At 43.5% G+C, this 25,260-nt stretch overlaps 2 protein-coding genes across 2 annotated transcripts in view; one reads left to right on the forward strand and one right to left on the reverse strand.

The window, feature by feature from the left end:
* Positions 1-2,510, forward strand: part of IGF2BP3 (insulin like growth factor 2 mRNA binding protein 3) — a 73,746-nt gene extending 71,236 nt beyond the window's left edge. The window contains exons 14-15 of the mRNA XM_075271434.1: positions 798-911; positions 1,729-2,510. Coding sequence (XP_075127535.1) covers positions 798-911; positions 1,729-1,833 — 219 coding nt within the window. The 3' untranslated portion in view covers positions 1,834-2,510. The remainder of the gene's footprint in view (positions 1-797; positions 912-1,728) is intronic.
* An 8,016-nt stretch (positions 2,511-10,526) lies between these two features.
* Positions 10,527-21,953, reverse strand: MALSU1 (mitochondrial assembly of ribosomal large subunit 1). Its single transcript, XM_075269835.1, has 4 exons — positions 21,678-21,953; positions 17,120-17,298; positions 11,595-11,676; positions 10,527-10,738 (listed from the first exon to the last, which is right to left on the reverse strand). The coding sequence occupies exons 1-4, from the start codon at positions 21,928-21,930 to the stop codon at positions 10,581-10,583; spliced, it is 672 nt and encodes a 223-aa protein (XP_075125936.1). The 5' UTR covers positions 21,931-21,953; the 3' UTR covers positions 10,527-10,580.
* Positions 21,954-25,260: the final 3,307 nt, after the last annotated feature.

Below are 25,260 nucleotides of genomic sequence, written 5' to 3' on the forward strand. Positions count from 1 at the left end.
GCCCGGCTCCCATTGAAATCAATGAGAGCTGTCTTTTTGGTTAGGATGTTGAGGAGAATTCGGCTTCATAATCCTGACCAAAAAACTCAGTGTGTGAACTCAGCCTAAGATGTCACATCATACATCAAAATTGTAAGGCTAAAATTTGGCAGTGAGTCAGTCAGCTAATAGGTGGTATAAACTTGGGCACGTCTTTAGGCTGTCTGGTTTATGCTGTATAGATAATACAATTAATACGTCTGCCTCTGTACCTTTTTCAATTGGTAAACGCTCAATTGTGGGCACTACAATAATCCATGATCCAGTTCATTCAGGGCAACTGGCCACTCTGTTTAATTTTCGTGGGAAATTAACCATATGGTTTCCAACTGGGTACAGATGTATTTCCTCCTTCTTAAAGCTTGTGTTGGTGTAATAATTTCACAATGCTTTTGCTCTGCCAGCTGTCCTTAAATTGCACTTTCATCTTTAGTATGGAAGCTGTATTACCTGCCCCTTTGGTTGGCAATGCTCCTTAGGGTTGTCCAAGGGGTTTAATTTACCTGGCCCTGAGGATTTTAAAATGGGTCAGACCACTGGTCATGTGATCAGCATTGCCCCCATCCCCCCCCCCCCCCCCGGTCGCTCCTCTCCTTTTTGTTTTTGTTTTAATACCATTTATACTGCAGTTTTGTGAAAACTTTCTGTGCAGACTGGAAGATTAAACTAAAAACTTCAGTCTTGTAGCGTGCATGTTTATTTTTGCACAGTAGACAGATAAATAATACTGTCATGATGAAAATGTGATCTTGTTGCAGGTTAATGAGCTTCAAAATCTGACAAGTGCAGAAGTTGTTGTTCCTCGTGATCAAACACCAGATGAAAATGATCAAGTGGTTGTTAAAATAACAGGCCATTTTTATGCAAGCCAGGTAAGCTCCATATATTGGGAACGCGTTAGGCAAAATACAACAGAAACTTAGTGGTGAGTGCAGCAAAAAAATCTGTGTATATACACCAGTTATGTATATACACCAGTTATGCGCAATAGAAAAGCATTTCCATTTTGACTCCACTCTTGGCTTTTGAAAAAGCTCTTCTGCAGTTTTTGCCAAAGTGTATTGTGAAACCAACTATAACCTGAGACAACACATTGAGAAAAAGCTGGTTTTATTGTAGATTTTGCTTTTTTTTTATCCCAATCTGACTTCAAAAGAAACAGGAAATACAAATTAAGCAATTCACTCCTGACCTTGGCCCATAACAACCCCAGAAACATCTGCTGCCAATGTTAATGTGGGGATAACGTCTATCCTTAGGGAGAGACCACCTTTTCAGGTGTGTGGAGACTTATACAGCCATAGTTGCTCCACTGCAAGGGAAGAATATGCAAATCTATCTCCCAAGAAGTAAACAGGGAGACAGTGCTTCTGTTATGCTGCTCTCTATGGGAAGCACCCTGAACATCATGCCTGACTTTCCCAGAAGTCTTTACTGCATAATGCGGGGTTATAACCAAATCAATTTCTCAGCTACGTTAATGTGATGAATTTACATGTGAGTTGGTGGCAAGAATTCCTCTTTAGCTGCTAAAGTCTATCTTTTGGGGCTAAAATGAGGGATTTCTCAACTTTATCACTGTGTAGCTTGATCTTTGAGAGCATATGACACTTTTTTTTTTTTTTTTTTTTTTTTTAATTATCGGGCCTTGTAAATATGCATGTAATGTTTTTTGTTTTTCTTTTTTAGCTTGCACAAAGAAAAATTCAGGAAATTTTGGCTCAGGTAAGAAGACAACAGCAGCAACAGCAGAAGACTGCACAAAGTGGACAGCCCCAGCCAAGACGAAAATAAAGGTTCAGGAACATAGCCCTTCACAGAGACAGATGCCAGACCAAAGACAGACTGAGGAATGGACAGGGACCAACACCTGTCTGTGCTAAGTGGTTACAAAAATGCCAACTAGCTTGTCACCTGTTTGAGGACCAGGCAACCATTAAACTGTCTCTGAGAATGTAATTTAGGCTCTCAAACTTTTGAAACCCAGCTTTAAAAAAAAAAAAAAAAAAAAAAAAATAGAAAAAAAAAAAGGAAAACGAAAAGGAAAAAAAAAAATATAAGGACCCCTTCACTTCCCTTTTGATCTATTCTCACAAGTTAACATAAACCTTGTTAGTCTTTTTTTTAATTGTTCTTATCCCCAAACAATTTTAGAACTTTGTTTAATGAAGCTTTCTCTTATGAGTTCTCTGGTGTAAAAAGAAAAGGCATTGCTCTTTATACGTCCAGTTATATTAAAAGAAATTCGTAGAGGGTGGGATTACTGATTGGTTAGTGTCGAAGGATATTGAAGAGATTAAGTGTTAGTCCCAGTGTTGAACAAGTGGCATTTTTTTTTTTTTTTAATTTGGTTGCATTTTTACTTAACACTGCCATGAATAACCTAAGGGAAGTGTAGAAAGGTGTTGGCCAGGGCATAAAAAGATGAATATGCATTTTACTAAACTACCTCAGGCATTTAGTACCTCAATGAGAAATTTGTTCCTTTTTTGCTTTTTTTATTTTTATTTTAAATTTTTTTTTTTTTTTTTGGTATTTTGTATACTTTATAAAGCTAATAGTTCTTGAGCATTTTATTTTTTTAATAAAAAAAAGTAAAATATCAGCTACCAGCTAGTAGTGCAGAGATATTATTATTTGGTCAGAGAATGCATCTGCTAGCTGATGGCTGATGGGAGTAAAAGATGGGGAGTTGCCTCAGTTTTCTCTGAAGCCTTCCACACCATCATTTTGCTACAAAATTCAGTGAATGTTCAAATAATAGATACTGAAAGACGCCACCATACTGATAGCAGCAATGCCGTTTATTTTTCTTTTACTATGGGATGAAAAAAAAAAGTTTGACGGTACTTTTTTTCTGGGAACACCACACAAGGAAGTGATGGAAAGAGGCCAGCTGGGTTTGGGGAGTTTTTCTTTTCAAATTTTTTTTTTCAATTTTTTTTTTTTTTTTTTTTTTGGCAAGGGTGCTAGAAGACTGGATTCTATTTTTTATTTTTTCATTTCTTTCTTTCTTTGTGCTGCTTGGTTGAATGCAATGAACCCTTTGTGCCTTTGACCATCACTACCTAATAGTGCTACATTTAAACATTTGCAGCCCGTTTGAACTTTGCCATTCTGTTCAAAGAGCAAGCTTCATCGTCAGTTTGGTAAACTATAGGAAAAACCATACTTGATCTGTGGGAGCATAAATATATGTATGTATAAAATATATAAATATATATATTTCCTTTCTATTTTTTTTTTCCCCTTCCCATAACCATCAAACTCCATGCTTCCTGTCAGATCAATGCATATTACATTCAGTTACCATGACTGGGGGAGAGGGAACGGGGGATGGTCAGACATTCGTTTGATCACACGAAAGATAACGACAGGCTTACGTTTACATATCCAGCCTCAGTAAAGAATAAAAAAAATTTAAAAAAAATAAAAAAAATTTAAAAAAAAAGTTAAAAGGGCCACACAAAGCTACTTGGAAGGTTAAAAGCTGAATAAAAACCGTCTTTTGGTTTGAAATATACAGCAGGGTTTATGCACACTTTAATTTTTTTTTTTTTTTTTTTATTTTTTTTTTTTTTTGCAACCAACCATTTACCCTTCAGCTGCCAGTGGCACGTGGTTGATGTCGCCACGTGATTCTGACAGCACAAGGGTATAAGCGGAAAAAAAAGAAATCAAAAGGCAGGGAAAAGGAAACCTACCAAATTCTTTTTAATTTCAGAATGTAATTTGAATGATTGTGGTAATATTTACACATTCAAGTTTCTACAATAAACTTCAGTCTACCTCAGTTTTGAAAATGTGGCAACACATGGTGCATAAAGACTGCTGTGTGTGTGTGTGTGTGGTCTTAACAGAGCCATGCGATTTACCTCTGAACCTTTATTTTTTTGTGATGTTTTTGTGCATGAGATGATCACAATCACCATGCTGCACTGATTTGAGGGGCACAACTAGCAAAAACCATTTGTTTCATCATTTTGTTGATCTACCTCTTAGAGTCATATTGAAATAGAGGCATTTCTACATAGAATAGATAATTTCCCAAAGATCATTGTTGTACAGATCTTTTTTTTTTCTTTCTTTCTTTTTTTGAAAATGGTCTGAAGTGTTTTTTCTTTCTTATTCTTCACCATCTACATCTTACTAATTTGGATAAAAAAATAAATAAAAAAAAAGGACTCTGAACCTATGTTGTAGTTTAAGAAAAGCCTGAATTTTTTTTTTCTTCTTGACAAGAGTGACATTTAGTGTTTAGAAATTTTTCTTACATTGATTTAAAATACTGAACTATGAAAAAGTCATGAAAATAACAGTAAACATTTGTTGTGGTCTAGGTATAGGCCCGACTTTCTTTTTCTTAACATGATGAAGCAGACATAACTTGATGATTTTTCCATGGATTTGTTTTCTTTACAGATAGGTGCTGCATTTACATCTGCTGATTTAAATACTGTCATATCTCTTTAAATTTCTAGACTGTTAGTGTGGTAATCATGTTATTTTCAATTGAGACTTGGTAACTTGGAGTATTTTGGCAATAGATACAGTAGAAAGTTATACTGTAAATGAGTTTAATATCTGCAAAGCATGGATCATATTTCATCTGTAATGTGCCCCCAAGCAGCTCCACTTGCCAGATGCCTCTGAATGGAATAAAGAGTATAACTCCTGTTTTGTGGTCTGATGTTGTTGTTATTTTAGTTTAATATTCCCATATTTAGGTAGAGATCTCCATCAAGAACCTGCCGCTCCATCACTGTTCCCCACCACCACCTACTTGTCTATCAAGGTCTTCCCTTCTTCAGTGTGTACTACTCATTTCCTGCATTTCAGCCTTTATCCTGTATAGCACCACATGACCTGCTAGAGCTAGTATAATCTTTACCTGCTGGATGGACAGTGTACAACTCCCTATAGTCTTCTAAATAGCGGGGGCCATAATCCTTATAACAGGGGTAGGCATCCTTCGGCACTTCAGCTGTTGTAAAACTACAACTCCCAACGCTGCTGTTCTTGGAATTCCAATGGTAGTGAGTGGAGCATGTTGGGAGTTGTAGTTTCACACTAGCTGGAGTGCCAAAGTTTGTTGACCCCTGCATTATAACTATGTGGTAGAAGCAGTAATTGTGGGCCACCAGTGAAACGTGTGTTAGACATAGTCCATGCAGTCTCATCATACAGAAATCAATTACTTGGGTCTATAGGGATCTGTGTCACTCATACAAGTGGAGTCCATGAATCGGGTTCTGATGACTGCTGCTATGAAGCAGAGATTAAACAGGTGAAAGACTCATGCATGTTGAAGACGAGCTTCATACAATAGTAAAATGTCACATGTTCACAATACAAAGCACTAATGCAAGCAAATGTTATGTACAATGACTAGTAAACAAAGGTACAATAAGATTTTTAGTCCAAATCCAGAAAGTCCAGAATTCAAGGAGACGGCCAAACAGACTTTAAGAATGGTCATTTAAAACAGTTGTCGAAGCTGAAGTAGACTTCTGGTGCAGAAAGACACAAACATTTATTGTACATGTTACACCGCTGAAATTAAATACTTTGGGCTTAAAATCTTCTACTTTTTCATATTTGGTGGGTGAGACTATATCATTCCTAAACTGGGGTCCAGGGTTTGATTCTTAAGGGCAGTATCTGCAGGGAGTGAGTTTGTACTCTGGTCTAATTCCATAAACCAAAAATATGCTGAGGTGTTTAGCAGCTTGATATGAAACAGGCCTTAGTATGTATGTGTCCAAAGCGTACACCTATAGATTGTCACCAAAACCTGCTGATTTCTGCTCCACTGGCTGACCTAATGTGTATACCAGCAAATATATGAGGGAGTGAGGAGGACTGGGAACTTGGACTTCAAATAAGCAAAAAAGTCAAATGGAATATCTACAAAAAAAATCTACCAATGTCAGGAAAAATACCTCGATGATATATATATCACCATAGGACAGAAGAGTATTTTGATAACCTATGACCTCCTCAATAGAGACACGAGTTCTTTTGTATTTTATGTCAAGGTGGTCATCCAAGTCTCCTCAGCAGGCTGGCTCTGGACTAGTTTCTGGTACCACAGCTTTAGCCCAAGGTGCACTGTAAAGGCCCTGTACGTGTGATTTAGAAAGATGTCAATAAGACTGTGTGTGTTCCACCTGTCAAGGCTTAAAAAAAAAAAAACAGCATCTACCTGTCTAGTCTATTTGGATTACAGACATCTGCAAGAACAATCTGACCTTGGGTGCTGCCGAGTTAGGCCAGCTATGGAGGATGCTCTTGCACACTGCTGCCATGACCCTTTTGTACAGTACTGTAGATGTAGATCACCAAAAAGGGGGCTCTTATGGACATAGTAAAGGCAAGAACGTGCAGAATTGGGTAATCCCATAAGTGATAGAACCTTAACTCAATGCCTGACCTTTCCGATATCTTGAGTTGAGTCCTAGATCTTCATATGAAAACTCCTAGTTGTGATTCATGAACGCTGCCATATTTGCAGGTACATTTCCTGGGCCCAGGAGTTTGGCAAAGCCTTATAGGAGTGGACCATGGCCCTTGATATTAAGGAGTGTGTAAGTGCTAAATTGTCATTTTTCTGGTAAGGTGGAGGAGGCTGAGTAATCTATGGGGGTAAGCAGCATGATAGGATTGGCAATAGTTTCATTATAGATTTCCTCACTGTTGAGTCAAGAATGAAGGCATCAGTTCCAGTCAGAGTATGAAAGTTCTGAGATCATCTTTAAGGCATAAGATTTTTCCAGCAGATGGAGAGAATAGTACTTCAAGGTCAGGGTTTTACTCCTTTTAATTCAGAGGTAGGTAGAGGTGGCCATCTTGGAAGTCTAAATTCTGAATGAAGGACTGATTAGTAGAGTGGTTGGAGCACCGACCAAACTGGCATTTCACTTGACCCCGTCTTGCAGGTCTATAATGGTAGACTGTTCATCCTAAGATGAGTAGGCAGACTGGAAGCTCATATGTAAGAGGTTTGGAAAACTTACCCCTGGGTACATGTATTACGCTAAAGAACTATCTGTAATGGGGTTTACAGTCATGGTTTCCCAAAGAGATTGGGCGTATGACTGAGGTGGGTCGTAGGCTTTATTGTGTTTAACCAGAACCAGATGTTCCATGAATCAGTAAATCTAGCAGGCGGCCATTGTGTTATGTGTTGCTGGGGAAGGTTGGTCATGAGCAGGATACTGTTGGGTATTAGGATTATATAGTATTCCGAGGATAATCCTTTGGACTTTTTTCCATTATGGTCCTTGACTCAATCCAATATGATAGAAGAACCTAGTAAGGAGAGTTACTTGCCAGTCACAATGAGCACCAAGAAAATGTGCTGGCTGTGCTAAGTGTATTGGTTTCAGTGGCATATTCCATTAGAGACCCAATAAGAGTGGAATATTTTAGCTATGTGGACTGAATTTGGTGTGAATCTGAGTCATCTAAGGCAAACGATTGGTTTGGGGGTCCGATACGATATCAACAGTTTACCCGATTAGTTTGCTAAGTGATATTTTTGTGTTACCAGTGAGCTTGTCCTTTTCAACAAACTGTTCAACAAGATTTTTTTTTTTCATAATTTTTTGTTGATTTAAGTTATTATGAGCCTTAGTTATCAGTTTTAGTGTCCAATATTCCATGGGGGAGATCGTGTCAGAGTAGAATGGCTACTGTTCTAGACTTGGTGGTATGTGCAGATGAATGGCAGGAATCTATCGCTTCTAGGAAGGGCTCGGCAATGTGTTTCCTGTGACAGTGTTATGTTGTGTCTGAAGCAGTTGAGGTGTTGAATGTGTGCTTGTTGTGGTGCTCTGGATTCATCTAGGCTGGAGAAGTTCTTTTCCTCCAATGGGGCTGATCATGTGTCAATGACCTGGCCTTTCCCAGACAGCAGGGGGCACCAAGGGGTTGGAGAACCAACATATCTCTTTTAAGTGTCTGCACTCTGCTTTCAATTCCTTACAATCAGTTATGGGGTTAAACACATTAAACTAAGGAAGCGGGAACTTTACACTCTCCACTGTGTTGGGTCACGCCAATCATTATTGCCAATGTAAAAGTGGTGCCTCGCTGCCTGTAGATGCTGGACCTGGAAACTCGCTGAATGGTTGGACACTGCAATTGTTTTTTAGTGATGAAGTGGCAGACTAACAAACACCAGGGCTAAAGTCCAAAAAGATCAAAATACACTTTGCTTGGATAGTAAGCTATAAAATTTTGGGATCTTTTCTTTGTTGGATCAGTGTAGATAGTTGGCTATGACCAGTCTAGGATAGTTTCCTCTGTTGTTCCCGGGAGAATCTAAACAACGTGGTCACTGAGTGGACATCATGTTGCTGGACTCTCTTCTGACCCACAGAAAGTGGTTAAAATGTAACTAACTGTAATGTCTACAAAGCGCAGGTTATTCATGTGGTAGGTTATTCATGTGGTCTGTATTCTGCAGGGCTTAATTTACTTTGCGGAGAGTCCTCTATGGTATCTCTTTGCTGCATGGATTGTTTGGGGTCTGAAATAGAAGTTTCCCAGGAGTTATTGCAGGTCTACATTTATGTCAATGGAGGTGCGCCTCTAATTCCCTGACAAATGATGGCGTATGGACCCTGGAAAGTCTTCAGTATTAGCTGTGGCATGCGGCAAGGTGATCCCTGAAGAAGTGAGCAAGTCATGGATGGTAGAGGAGGGAGTTATATCATTTTTTTTTTGAGTGGGTGAGGAAGGTGCGTCCTCTACAATTTAGTTTGCGCTCATTTGAGAGGACTGGTCTACGGGTACACGTTCTTGGTTAGATTTTGCCAGCATGTTATATTTTTCCTGCACAGAACCATGGTTTAGTCTGGTATCGGAAAAATGTGGCCATTTTTTCAGCAATATCATGTTGTTATTTTGTGTGTGTCTAAAGATGGGGATATTAGATCTCAGGATTGTTTCAGCTCCTTGGAAAGAGTTCAAAGAGCCAGACTTGGGCTCCAAGGGTCAAAAATAAAGTCATGGTGGGTCAGCCTGTTTGGTAATAAGGTGACAGAACCTGGGACTTGATCAGTAGGTTACACACAAAGTCCGTGTGAGTCTAGACCAGAACCAGATGGCTCGCACAGAGAGCGATACAATACTGTCTAGTAATCGGTAGCAATATGCTCTCCTGCAGTTCTGATGTTGGTCACTAGATGGCTGCATAGTATAATAAAGTACAGAAATAGATAACTATATGCACAGTGGCATGATAAAATGTGAACATAAATAGAGTTACAGCAGGAATTTTAAGGGATAGGATGTTGTGAGAGGAAACAGCTCTTAACAGCGAATTCTAGAGTATCCAGACCATAAGGCAATAATTCCCACTCTACCACAAAGTGGCTATAACCTCTGATAGTTGTCTTAAAAGTTTCTGAGGAAGTTTTTCTCTCTATGGTTAGTAATATTAAGAGCATTGTGTTCTAAGTGAAAGGGGAAACAAGAAAGCATATGGAACCATATGGGGTATATATGCACTTACTTGCCATGGGGTATTGCATGCCATAAAAATTATCCAGTGCCATTTGTCCTTTTTGCGGCCTCCATCAATGCTGCTGTCCCACAGTGTTTCAGCAGACATGAGATCCTGGAGATGTATTACTGGGAACCATGTGGTCAGTGGGCTAGGCAGACTGCCACTGATAACTGGGCCACCAAGCATAAGAAACAGGGCGCAATTTGGTGATGGTCAGGCTTTGGGGGTAGACCCACATCACTGCTAAAGTACAGCAATCCCGCACAGAATTGGCACGGACACCGCATGAATTCCGCACAGAGTTGCGCCAGAACCCAAGCCATTTTGCCCCGTGTGAAAGCTCCCTTAGATGCTGTGGCCATGATTGACTGCAGTATCTAAGGTCCAATTCACACAAAATAGTGGCAGATTCCACCTTGATACTACCTATTACTGTAAGGGAGTGTTTTGTGGTTAAAATAATTAAAAACCAGGAGAATAAAAATTCACCCTCTCATATCTCAGTGAAAAAAATAAAAATGCCTGAATCAATGTTGTTATGTTGCTTTTTCTCCCACCAAAATGTAATAAAAAAAACAACCAACATGAACCCATTATAGTCAATGGGGTCTGCTGGGCTCCATGTGTAACCACTGTTTTAGCAGGCCGCCACACTATTGTTTGGGTCCCCTGATAGACCCAGATAATGGAGTGGCAACGTTAATGTGAACGTAGCATTACTTAGCAAAATTCATCTGAGGCCTAACAATTGGGGACAGAGTCACACTTTGTCTGCTAAGCCTTATTTATTCTGTGTGTTTTTGTTTTGTACCAAATTTATATCTGTAACCCCCAAAGCATTAGAGTTGTTTAAAAATCCAATAAAAAGTCCAGAATGCATTTTTCCAAATGTAAGTGGAATAAGATAAAAAAAAGGTAAAAAAGTATTTTTAATTGGAAATGTGAAATATCTTCATATGATCACATACAGAGCATTCCTCCATTTAGTATAAATAATATATCAGGAAAAAATAAAAATAAAATAAAATCACTCTTTATGCTGCTCCAATCCAAATGTGAAATCGGAAGGTAAAACCTCGTCTGCCATTTGAGATAACTGGTCATCATATGATCGCAACGTCCACAACTTCTCCAATTCGTAGGCCTCTCTGGATTCAGGCAGCATGAAATGAACGACGATATTCCCTAGTTAAAAAGAAAATGTATTGGTAAATAAACAATATGAACGACATGAAAGAAAACACTACAAAAATGGGGCAGATTTATTTCGCCTTTTACGCCCATTTTGTGGCATACAAGGCAAAAAAGGCGCAAATGTTTTGCACAAGTGGAGTGGTTTTTGTGCCACATTGCCAAAATAGGTGCCTGACGAGAGCATGAGGGGGCTGGGCTATTGATCCCACCACATTTATTATCATTTACGCCAGAAATCTGTATGATCAGTTATGAGCTGGCCTACATTTACACCTCGAGGCAGGGCTTAGTGGAGATTGTATCTGATTTATGAGGAGTATGTGCCTTGTCATACATGGGGCACACCCTCCACCAGCAGTGGAGGTATGAAGACTGGTGTTATTTCTACCAGTTTTCATTAATCTGCTCAATATCTTTATTGGAGAGATAGTGCAGTATAAATCCCTCCATTGATTTTGGCACAGTTGGAGTTTTTCACATGGCCCCCACCGTTTCTCAACAATAACTGATGCTATTTTGTTGCTTAATAGGCCATTTAGGCTCTGTACTGTCAGGTGGGTGGAGTCAGGCAGGAGCAGGAAATGCGGTGTGATTAAGAGCTCCAATCAGAGGCAGCCAGTGTCAGAGCTCAGAATCACACCCCATGTCTGCTCCTGCCTGACACCGCCCTCCTGACAGTACAGAGACTAAATAGCACATCAGGCACCAAAACTAACAGCACTGATTGCCCAGGAATGGTGGGGGCTAGAGAAAAAATTCCAACTGTGTAAGAATCAGTGAAGAAGCACATTTCTAGCTTTATGCTCAACAACAAATGTAATGAGAAAAATAAGATGTGACTTCTTACCAAAATCTATGCACATCCAGTCATCTGTGTCCCTTCCCTCCAGGCAAACATGTGGCTCACTTTCTTTCTTTAGAAATTTATACTGAAAAATATAAATGGCATTTATCATTCTCACTCCTGTATACCGTCCAATTAAACCCCTTAACGCACCGCAGCATACTATTACATCCTGCAGAGTGTATAGTTAAAGGGGTTGGCCACTTTCAGACCAATATTGACAAACAAATGTACAATAAAAAGATATACAATTTTCCAATATACTTTCTGTATCAGTTCCGCACGGTTTTCTAGATCTCTGCTTGCTGTAATTCATTCTGTTACTTCTAGAGGATAAAACTCTGACCATGGTCATGTGATTTACGGTCCATGGTCATGTGATGAGCACACAGGTGCCACAAAAGGATACAAGTGTGCAATACTAGTTGTGAACACTGTAACACAATAGCAGTTACGAGATACACAAACAGCTCGTTTTTAATCATATTTATTAAAAGCTACGTTTTATTTTTATTTGAGTATACCCCTGTGCTGAAAAACTATTGATTTTGGATATACTAGCCCTTGGATATAGTTAAGGAGTCTACCACACCAGACATGTTGTTTGAAAGCTTTCCCTGGGGTCCTCCTTATACACTGCTGTAAAAACTGTAGGGTAAAGGAACACACTATTGTATACTGCAAGGCAGGAAAGCACTACAGTAAGGGCTCGTTCACATGGGGAAAGAGGGGCGGATTTTGGCGCTGAATGCTCCTCAAAATCCGCTCTCTCACAATAATGGTCTATGTAGAGCGCTAGCGTTTTTTTTCCGATAGTGGTTTGTTCTCGCTAGCGGAAAAAAGAAGCGAGCTGCCCTTTCTTCAGGCGGATTTTGCGGCTGATTCAACCCCGTCGTCCACCTCGCGGCAGCACCCTCCGGTCTAGGCCCATTCATTTGTCGGAAGCTGCAACAGGCGCAATTTTGTCCTATTCTGACGCGGCTTCCCGCGCCAAAATTGGGGCCAAAATATGCGGTCCTGTGCCCCGTGTGAACGGTGTGGAATACTGGATGACAAAACAATTCAGTGAATACAGGAGAGAAGGAGGATAGGAAACCCCTGCAGTGACTACTAGAGGACATGAGGAGGATAGGGAATCACTACAGCGACTACTAGAGGACATGGGGAGGATAGGGAAACACTACAGTGACAACTAAAGGACACGAGGAGGATAGGGAACAACTGCAGTGACTACTAAAGGACACGAGGAGAATAGGGAACCACTACAGCGACTACTAGAGGACATGAGGAGGATAGGGAAACACTACAGCGACTACTAGAGGACATGAGGAGGATAGGGAACAACTGCAGTGACTACTAAAGGACACGAGGAGAATAGGGAACCACTACAGCGACTACTAGAGGACATGAGGAGGATAGGGAACAACTGCAGTGACTACTACAGGACATGAGGAGGATAGGGAAACACTACAGTGACTACTAGAGGACATGAGGAGGATAGGGAAACACTACAGCGACTACTAGAGGACATGAGGAGGATAGGGAATCACTACAGCGACTACTAGAGGACATGGGGAGGATAGGGAAACACTACAGTGACAACTAAAGGACACGAGGAGGATAGGGAACAACTGCAGTGACTACTAAAGGACACGAGGAGAATAGGGAACCACTACAGCGACTACTAGAGGACATGAGGAGGATAGGGAAACACTACAGCGACTACTAGAGGACATGAGGAGGATAGGGAACAACTGCAGTGACTACTAAAGGACACGAGGAGAATAGGGAACCACTACAGCGACTACTAGAGGACATGAGGAGGATAGGGAACAACTGCAGTGACTACTACAGGACACGAGGAGGATAGGGAAACACTACAGTGACTACTAGAGGACATGAGGAGGATAGGGAAACACTACAGCGACTACTAGAGGACATGAGGAGGATAGGGAACAACTGCAGTGACTACTACAGGACATGGGGAGGATAGGGAACAACTGCAGTGACTACTAGAGGACATGAGGAGGATAGGGAAACACTACAGTGACAACTAAAGGACACGAGGAGGATAGGGAACAACTGCAGTGACTACTAAAGGACACGAGGAGAATAGGGAACCACTACAGCGACTACTAGAGGACATGAGGAGGATAGGGAAACACTACAGCGACTACTAGAGGACATGAGGAGGATAGGGAACCACTACAGTGACAACTATAGGACATGAGGAGGATAGGGAAACACTACAGCGACTACTAGAGGACATGAGGAGGATAGGGAACAACTGCAGTGACTACTACAGGACATGGGGAGGATAGGGAACAACTGCAGTGACTACTAGAGGACATGAGGAGGATAGGGAATCACTACAGCGACTACTAGAGGACATGGGGAGGATAGGGAAACACTACAGTGACAACTAAAGGACACGAGGAGGATAGGGAACAACTGCAGTGACTACTAAAGGACACGAGGAGAATAGGGAACCACTACAGCGACTACTAGAGGACATGAGGAGGATAGGGAAACACTACAGCGACTACTAGAGGACATGAGGAGGATAGGGAAACACTACAGCGACTACTAGAGGACATGAGGAGGATAGGGAACCACTACAGTGACAACTATAGGACATGAGGAGGATAGGGAAACACTACAGCGACTACTAGAGGACATGAGGAGGATAGGGAACAACTGCAGTGACTACTACAGGACATGGGGAGGATAGGGAACAACTGCAGTGACTACTAGAGGACATGAGGAGGATAGGGAATCACTACAGCGACTACTAGAGGACATGGGGAGGATAGGGAAACACTACAGCGACTACTAGAGGACATGGGGAGGATAGGGAAACACTACAGTGACAACTAAAGGACACGAGGAGAATAGGGAACCACTACAGCGACTACTAGAGGACACGAGGAGGATAGGGAAACACTACAGTGACTACTACAGGACATGAGGAGGATAGGGAACAACTGCAGTGACTACTACAGGACACGAGGAGGATAGGGAAACACTACAGTGACTACTAGAGGACATGAGGAGGATAGGGAAACACTACAGCGACTACTAGAGGACATGAGGAGGATAGGGAACAACTGCAGTGACTACTAGAGTACATGAGGAGGATAGGGAAACACTACAGCGACTACTAGAGGACATGGGGAGGATAGGGAAACACTACAGTGACTACTAGAGGACATGAGGAGGATAGGGAAACACTACAGCGACTACTAGAGGACATGAGGAGGATAGGGAAACACTACAGTGACTACTAGAGGACATGGGGAGGATAGGGAATCACTACAGCGACTACTAGAGGACATGGGGAGGATAGGGAAACACTACAGCGACTACTAGAGGACATGGGGAGGATAGGGAAACACTACAGCGACTACTACAGGACATGAGGAGGATAGGGAACCACTACAGTGACTACTACAGGACATGAGGAGGATAGGGAACAACTGCAGTGACTACTAGAGGACATGGGGAGGATAGGGAATCACTACAGCGACTACTAGAGGACATGGGGAGGATAGGGAAACACTACAGCGACTACTAGAGGACATGAGGAGGATAGGGAAACACTACAGTGACTACTAGAGGACATGGGGAGGATAGGGAACAACTGCAGTGACTACTAGAGGACATGAGGAGGATAGGGAAACACTACAGTGACTACTAAAGGACACGAGGAGGATAGGGAACAACTGCAGTGACTACTAGAGGACATGAGGAGGATAGGGAAACACTACAGTGACTACTAGAGGACATGAGGAGGATAGGGAACAACTGCAGTGACTACTAGAGGACATGGGGAGGATAGGGAACAACTGCAGTGACTACTAGAGGACATGAGGAGGATAGGGAAACACTACAGTGACTACTAAAGGACACGAGGAGGATAGGGAACAACTGCAGTGACTACTAGAGGACATGAGGAGGATAGGGAAACACTACAGTGACTACTAGAGGACATGAGGAGGATAGGGAACAACTGCAGTGACTACTAGAGGACATGAGGAGGATAGGGAACAACTGCAGTGACTACTAAAGGACACGAGGAGAATAGGGAACCACTACAGCGACTACTAGAGGACATGAGGAGGATAGGGAACCACTACAGCGACTACTAGAGGACATGAGGAGGATAGGGAAACACTACAGCGACTACTAGAGGACATGAGGAGGATAGGGAAACACTACAGCGACTACTAGAGGACATGAGGAGGATAGGGAAACACTACAGTGACTACTACAGGAAACGAGGAGGATAGGGAAACACTACAGTGACTACTACAGGAAACGAGGAGGATAGGGAACAACTGCAGTGACTACTAGAGGACATGGGGAGGATAGGGAACAACTGCAGTGACTACTAGAGGACATGGGGAGGATAGGGAAACACTACAGTGACTACTAGAGGACACGAGGAGGATAGGGAACCACTACAGCGACTACTAGAGGACACGAGGAGGATAGGGAACAACTGCAGTGACTACTAGAGGACATGAGGAGGATAGGGAACCACTACAGCGACTACTAGAGGACACGAGGAGGATAGGGAAACACTACAGTGACTACTAGAGGACACGAGGAGGATAGGGAAACACTACAGCGACTACTAGAGGACATGAGGAGGATAGGGAACCACTACAGTGACTACTACAGGACATGGGGAGGATAGGGAACAACTACAGCGACTACTAGAGGACATGAGGAGGATAGGGAAACACTACAGTGACAACTATAGGACATGAGGAGGATAGGGAACCACTACAGCGACTACTAGAGGACATGAGGAGGATAGGGAAACACTACAGCGACTACTAGAGGACATGAGGAGGATAGGGAACCACTACAGTGACTACTAGAGGACATGGGGAGGATAGGGGAACACTACAGTGACTACTAAAGGACACGAGGAGGATAGGGAACAACTGCAGTGACTACTAGAGGACATGAGGAGGATAGGGAACCACTACAGCGACTACTAGAGGACATGAGGAGGATAGGGAAACACTACAGCGACTACTAGAGGACATGAGGAGGATAGGGAAACACTACAGCGACTACTAGAGGACATGGGGAGGATAGGGGAACACTACAGTGACTACTATAGGACATGAGGAGGATAGGGAAACACTACAGTGACTACTACAGGACACGAGGAGGATAGGGAAACACTACAGCGACTACTAGAGGACATGGGGAGGATAGGGAACCACTACAGTGACAACTATAGGACATGAGGAGGATAGGGAACAACTGCAATGCTGTCTGACCAATGGCTACCTTTATCTGTTGTATTCTTTGCCCTTCCCTGACAGACTGAAAGTCCTTTTGCAGTCCAGCTCTATCCCCCTGTAACAGCTGGTCACTATTTTTATATATGCATGCAAAGCCTTTCCATATGTACAGAGCCACAGAATTATTACTGCTCTAAAAATAAATAATAATGGGAAATATTTCTCTACTATAAAAGACTGCTTTATACTGATACGTTAATACCTTACCACTTTCAAAATATACTGCGCCATAGCTTGGAGATGTCGTGTCGATGTTCCTCCAACAACTACAAAATATTCAACGTATTTCATTTCTGGGGGGATTCTGATGACACACAAATCTTTGCCATTTTCCTGCCGCAGCAAATTTACAAGTACATTGATGTTAAACTCTGGCAGAGCTTCACCTGCAGAAGACAGACAGACAGACAGACAGACAGAATTTACTCAACAATACGCAGCGCACTGGTTACAAGTTACGTCTGGTCAGTATACATTGATATACCTATTTTTGTGCTGTGTTCAACTGTATAATGACACTTTTTAACACAAGTGTATTGTATGGTATACTGAGTGGAAATCAATGGGAATCAACAACAGACAAATGCAACTGTTTGGCAAACATATAGAATGCAGAGCAAGCCTTAACCCCTTAAGGACACAACCCAAAAGTATGTTAAGGACCAGGCCTATTTTTTCAAAATTGACATGTGTCACTTTAAATGGCAATAACTTTGAGACGCTTTAACTTACACAAGTGATTTTGAGACTGTTTTCTCGTAACACATTATACTTCATGTTAGTGGTAAACACTAATCAATATTTTTGTATTTATTAAAAAAATAGGAAATTTGATGGAAATTTGGAAAAAAAATGCAATTTTCAAAATGTGAAATTCTCTGCTTTTCATGCAGATAGTTATACCACCCAAATATAGTAATAAATATTATCTCCCATATCTCTGCTTTATATCGGCATCATCTTTTGATTGTATATTAATTTATTTTGGATGTTACAAGGCTTACAAGTGTAACAGCGATTTTCCAGATTTACAAGAAATGTAACTATATTTGTTTTACACACTTTATTTTTTTAAACTTTTTTACATTTGTGCTGTAAGCACACTAGAACCAGTGATCAGAGAGGATCGCTGGTTCTATACTAACTATAGACTTGCAATACACGTGTATTGCAGTCTACAGAGGAAGCTAGCTATGCAGATGCATAGACTAGCTTTCTCTCGTCCCAGCATCCAAGGGGTTAACCCTCCCCCCCATCGGAGCTCGCTCCGATGGGGGGAGGGATTAAGGAGCAGCGTGTAGCTGTAAATTACAGCTCACACAAACTCCTTATGTAGCCGGGGCAGCATGCTTTATGGCCGGCCAAACCCCTAGGGTGCCATGATCACTATGGATCATGGCACCTTAAGGGTTAAACAGCAGGGGTCGGTGCGTCCCTGCTGCTACAGGGGAAGCCTGGCTGTCAGATACAGCCGGCCTCCCGTGGAGATCGCACGGGCTCTGCTTCTGAACCCGTGCGATCTCAATCACGTACAGGTACGTGGGAATGCGGGAACTAACCACATTCCCTGACGTACAGGTACGTGATTTAGCGTTAAGGGGTTAAAGGCATTTTCCAGGCAAAATAATTGATGACTTATATTTAGAATAGATCAAATAAAGATTGGCAGGTGTCAGCTGTTTGGTAGGAGTGTGCTGCAGCCGCTTCATTACTTACCAAGCACACTGTAATTCATTTGTACAAAACAATGTTCATATCACAGCTCAGTCCATTCACTGAATGGGACCAAGCTACAATCAGGAAATGTGATCAATGAACATGACCTTTGAAGCATAGCCTGCACTCATGGAACTGATCAGGCAGGTGTTGAACCCTGAGGTCTGGTTCACATCTGGATTTGGTACTCCGCTTGGTGACCCCACGAACATTATACCAACCGCATTAAAAAGCGGTAAGCTAAGAAACCACACAGACCCCATAGACTATAATGGGATCCGTGTGTTTGCTGTGCAATGTCCGTACAATTCATGCGGAGAGAAAAGTGCTGCTTGCAAGGATAGGTTGTAAATTAAAAAGTCCCACAAAACCTCACATTGCATCTTTTGCTGCGGTTTTTTTCTTGAGCCAAAGCCAATTATGGCTACAGAAGGAATGGCAAACATATAGAAAGCTCTAATACCTCTTCCTTTTGCTCAATCTATTCAAGGTTTCGGCTAAAAAAAAACCACAGCAAAATCAGCAAAAAGAAAAGCTGTATTTCCACATTGTGGGGCCTCAGCCTTAAACAGGAAGACAGTGGGACATATTTACTCACACTACATACCGTATATACTCGAGTATAAGCCGACCCGAATATAAGCCGAGGCCCCTAATTTTAGCACAAAAAAACTGGGAAAACTTATTGACTCGAGTATAAGCCGAGGGGGGGGGGGGGGGGGGGTTGCAGCAGCTACTGGAAATTTTCAAAAATCAAAATGGTTGGAGTTTCTGGGTGCAGTATTTGCTGGGGAAGGGGAGGGGGTGTTTTGGTTGTCTGTCTGCCCCTTCCCTAAGCTTGAGGACTGAGGTTTTTTTTCCCCCACTTGGAATTCAGCCTGGCTGAGTATAGGGGATCTGCAGTGCTCCTATTAACCCCTTCCCAACAGAACAGGAGCACTGCAGATCCCCTATATTCAGTAGACCGGGCGCTGTCAGACACAGGGATTTCTAATGTGTTTGTGTTTCACAGTAATTCTCTACTTTTATATGTATTCTAGGGAAAGGAGGGATTTAGAACTTTTATTTACTTTATTTTTTTATTATATTTTTTTAAAGCTTTTTTTTTTCCCGCTATTTTATGGGAGATTCTATACATTACTATTGCGGCTGGTCATAGACCCCCCTCCCAAAGAAAAAAAATAAACGTTTTTTTGTTTTTTTTTTGCTTGACTGGAGTATAAGCCGAGGGGGGCTTTTTCAGCACAAAACGGTGCTAAAAAATTTGGCTTATACTCCAGTATATATGGTATATAATAACACTATCAAATATTTAGACAGAATAAGTTTTGGGACAGTTTATCAAGTCTTGTTGGTTATCTGGTGTAAAACAGCTACAAAATTTGACAGACACAATCGTGTAACTTTTTGCTATTTTCTGCTGCTTTCGCTACTCCCTGAAGCGTAGCCATCAAAAAAATGGCAGCGGTAATACGAAGGGACATAACTGTCACTCTAAAAGATTTAACACAATTTATAATCTTTATACACATGAGCATTTTTGAAATCACAGCTTTTCCACTGCAAGTTTTTTTCCTGCAATGTGTGGATGGGATTAGCCAGACGTGGCCCCAAAGGCCGTAAACGCCGCAGGAAAAAATTGCGGCATTTTACAGTATTTGCAAAGTAGATGGGATTCATGCGATTCCTATGCCCACTTTGCAGAAAAAAATTGCAGCGCAGACAGAATGCGATTTCCAAATCTGTTGCAGTTTTGAAAATTACAGCATGTCGCCGGCGGCTTTCCCATAGATATAATTGTAAGAGAAAGTCCACAAAGGAAAACTCAGGGAACTTTCTGTTCAAAGCGCTCCGGCAAGAACCACAATGCGTTCATGCCGTGATTGTCCCTGCAGCGCTTTAGCGCAGCGGTTCCGGCCCATGGGGCCTTAGCCTTAAAGGGGTTTTCTGAGTATGTCAATGAATGACCCATCATTAATGGGAACTCTTAACACCCAGGTCCTGCACTGAACACCTATAGATAGTACAGTGTACAGAACTGGAAGCAGATGTCTCCATACACTGCCATTACAGCTCAGCTCCCATTCACTCGGATACATAAAACTATAAGGGTATGTTCACAGGAAGTTTTTTGCAGGTGGATTTTGATGCGGAATCCGCCTCAAAATTTGCCTGCAAATAATGGCTCCCATTGCTTTCAATGGGAGCCGCTTGCTTTTTTTTTTTCTGCTAGCTAACAGCGGAAAAAAGAAGCAAGATGACCTATCTTGCTGCGGATTCCACGGCTGAGTCAGCTACAGCATCCGTGGCTCGAGACACGCTCCTGTTTAGGCCCATTCATTCAGGCCTAATCAAAAGCGGTATGCCACCATGGAATGCCAACGTGCATTGGCATCCCATCGCGGCTAGCCACGCGAAATGTTCACAAGGCGGAAAAGGTTTCTGCAACCTTTTCCTCCATGTGAACATACCCTAAATGTGGGCAAGGCATTAATGTCAGTTTTTGGTGCAAGTTGTCCCAGAATTCTCGCACATTTTGATTAAGTGTTGTTGGTTTTTCCTGCAATGTTTTTGTGACTGCCAAGAGACTGAAGGTTTTCTTACTTTGTTCAGGATACACCACTCTCTGCAAGATCATAGTCATAGTACAAAGAAGATGAGGAAGAGCTGCCAACTAGTACCAAGGAGACCTATGGGCCTAGCATGCTGTGTGTGGAGCAATCTGAGTGTGTACAGGGCAAAGTGCAGAATGTACAGGCAGAAAAACACAATAGAAAACACTATACTGCCCATCAGTATCTACAGAGTGTGTGAACAGGGTTTTATAGTATATCTGTAGGGTAGAGCCTCAGCAGATGGCACTAGAGGGCAGTATACTCCGTATTACAAGCACCAGTGCCCAAGCTGTAGTATAAAGCTCCAGGAAACCCACAGCACTAGACTCCCCAGCAGTATATAAAGCCATTCCTGTATACACTGCAGGATACAAGAGGCTGCAGCATGTGGTGGATGTGTATAGTGACAGCACATCATGTTCTATGGCCATTACCCGGACCCCCATGTGGACCATCCTCCGTGCTCTCTACATCAGGTATACGGACGCTATACGGTCTGCAGCTCTGTAGTAAACACGTCGTCACTCCCGGCTGTTGTGCACACCCCGAGGACGTCCTCCAGCCGGCAGACACTCCAGCATGCTGGGGACATAGTCGGGATTCAGGGTTCAACTTAACAACATTTCCCGACCAGCTACCAGCAGCAGAGAGCCGGCCACACAGCGGGCTCAGTCTTCGGGCCCACATCTCACGTGCTTCTTCCTGCTCAGTATAACCTTCCGGTGTCCTGACCGCCTGGAACGCACGAAGGCCGCGCACAGCTATTGGTTACTAGGACGCCATAAGGTAGCAAGCGATTGGTTGTTCGGTAGCTAAGCACGTGATAAGGTCACATGACGTGGTGGCTAATAAACGCTGTGTGTGTGCGGGACGTGGACTCAGCGCTGGGCGGCGCATACAGTTGCTTGAGGCTTGTTTGGCTTATAGAAATTAGGGAGGTGCAGTACCGCAACTTACTGCTAGATGGCATCATCATTATACGGTGTCTAAGGCCAGGGCTACAGGGTGACTGTGGCCTTTACCCCTGCTGTGTGACCAAACATAGCCATGTCCAGGTTAAAGGGATCCTATCATACAAACGCTTTTGTTTTCTAAGTAACACGTCGGAATAGCCTTAAGAAAGGCTATTCTTCTCCTACCTTTCGTTGTCTTCTCCGCGCCGCCATTCGCCTGAAATCCGGGTTTTTGTCAGTATGCAAATGAGCTCTCTCGCAGCACTGGAAATGCAACACGTTTTTGCTGCGCTTTTTTCCACACCATTTTTTAGCTGATTCACTATGCGGTGCCTTTAAAGAGGACCTTTCATATCCTTGGGCACATGCGGTTTTATATACCGCTAGAAAATTGACAGTGCGTTTAACTCAGCACACACTAAGGTGGAACATGAAACTGGGGGCAGATGAAGGAGAGGACCGCATGACACTGGGGGCAGAGATGTGGGGACGGCATGACACTGGGGGCAGAGATGGAGGGACATGAATCTGGGGGCAGAGATGTGGGGACATGAATCTGGGGGCAGAGATGAAGGGACATGAATCTGGGGGCAGAGATGTGGAGACATGAAACTGGGGGCAGAGATGGAGGGACATGAATCTGGGGGCAGAGATGTGGGGACATGAATCTGGGGGCAGAGATGGAGGGACATGAATCTGGGGGCAGAGATGTGGGGATATGAATCTGGGGGCAGAGATGTGGGGACATGAATCTGGGGCAGAGATGGAGGGACATGAATCTGGGGGCAGAGATGGAGAGGACATCAATCTGGGGGCAGAGATGGAGAGGACATGAATCTGGGGGCAGAGATGGGGGACATGAATCTGGGGGTAGAGATGGAGGGACATGAATCTGGGGGCAGAGATGGAGGGACATGAATCTGGGGGCAGAGATGTGGGGATATGAATCTGGGGGCAGAGATGTGGGGACATGAATCTGGGGCAGAGATGGAGGGACATGAATCTGGGGGCAGAGATGGAGAGGACATCAATCTGGGGGCAGAGATGGAGAGGACATGAATCTGGGGGCAGAGATGGGGGACATGAATCTGGGGGTAGAGATGGAGGGACATGAATCTGGGGGCAGAGATGTGGGGACATGAATCTGGGGGCAGAGATGGGGGAACATGAATCTGGGGCAGAGATGGAGGGACATGAATCTGGGGGCAGAGATGGGGGACATGAACCTGGGGGCAGAGATGGGGGGACATGAATCTGGGGGCAGAGATGGAGGGACATGAATCTGGGGGCAGAGATGGAGGGGACATGAATCTGGGGGCAGAGATGTGGGGATATGAATCTAGGGGCAGAGATGTGGGGACATGAATCTGGGGCAGAGATGGAGGGACATGAATCTGGGGGCAGAGATGGAGAGGACATGAATCTGGGGGCAGAGATGGAGGGGACATGAATCTGGGGGTAGAGATGGAGGGACATGAATCTGGGGGCAGAGATGTGGGGACATGAATCTGGGGGCAGAGATGGGGGAACATGAATCTGGGGCAGAGATGGAGGGACATGAATCTGGGGGCAGAGATGGGGGACATGAACCTGGGGGCAGAGATGGGGGGACATGAATCTGGGGGCAGAGATGGAGAGGACATGAATCTGGGGGCAGAGATGGAGGGTACATGAATCTGGGGGCAGAGATGGAGAGGACATGAATCTGGGGGCAGAGATGGAGAGGACATGAATCTGGGGCAGAGATGGAGGGGACATGAATCTGGGGGCAGAGATGTGGGGACATGAATCTGGGGGAAGAGATGGGACATGAATCTGGGGGCAGAGATGGAGGGACATGAATCTGGGGGCAGAGATGGAGGGGACATGAATCTGGGGGCAGAGATGTGGGGACATAAATCTGGGGGCAGAGATGGAGGGACATGAATCTGGGGGCAGAGATGGAGGGGACATGAATCTTTGGGCAGAGATGGGGGGGACAGGAAACTGAGGGCAGAGATGGGGGACATGAATCTGGGGGCAGAGATGGAGGACATGAATCTGGGGACAGAGATGGAGGGACAAGAATCTGGGGGCAGAGATGGGGGACAAGAATCTGGGGGCAGAGATGGGGGACAAGAATCTGGGGGCAGAGATGGAGGGACATGAAACTGGGGGCAGAGATGGGGACATGAATCTGGGGGCAGAGATGGAGGGGGGACATGAAACTGGGGGCAGATGAAGGGTGTATATGAAACTGGGGGAGAGATAGAGGGGGGACATATAATTTACGGGTGACTGTAGGAGGATTATACTGTGTGCGGGCACATGAAAAATTAATGAGTGGGTGGAGTGGGCGGTTAAATTTGCCGCGGCGCGCTACACGCACATTTTGTCCCTCTTTCAGTTCTTCAAAAGTTGGGAGGTATGGTATAGGGCTAGGTTGAGCACAGTCGGGGGGGGGGGGGGTGTTCCTCACAGCTTAGCATCATCACTGGGCGGTAAGGAATGCCCCCTCTGACAGTACAGGGCTATGGAAGAGTACTGTCAGGGTAGGGGAAGAGCGTTCCTCACAGCCCAGCTAGACTGTCAGGAACGCCCTTTTGACAGTGGGCAGAGATCAGTAACTGCCCTGATATCTCCAGCCCTGAGGCACATAATGAGTGCACTATCGGCTTTCTAGTGGTATATAAAACCGCATGTTCCTGAGGACATGAAAGGTCCTATTTAAGCTAAGTTCAGACCTTGAAAAATCAGCCGCAGATTCCTCTTCATTTTCCACACACCCCTCCCCCAGAAAGCCCAAGTAGAGTTCAGACGAGCCACTTTTTCACAATTTCATGGTAATAGTGGCAAAAACACAATCTGACTACAACATGTGAATGCACCCTAAACACCGTCACCATCCTTCTTCATTCTCAAGCGGTTTTCTATGTGTGTGTTCTGTGGCTGCACTTAGTCATTTTGATTTTCTGTGGGTGTGCACATGTCTATTTATCTCCCATGGGCTGTGGTCAGTTGAAAATAAAAAGCAAAGATATGCTCTATTTTATTCCATTTTGTAAACCAGTCATGGGAAGTAAAG

This window comes from Leptodactylus fuscus, chromosome 4 (assembly GCF_031893055.1).
Source record: "Leptodactylus fuscus isolate aLepFus1 chromosome 4, aLepFus1.hap2, whole genome shotgun sequence".
NCBI lineage: Eukaryota > Metazoa > Chordata > Amphibia > Anura > Leptodactylidae > Leptodactylus > Leptodactylus fuscus.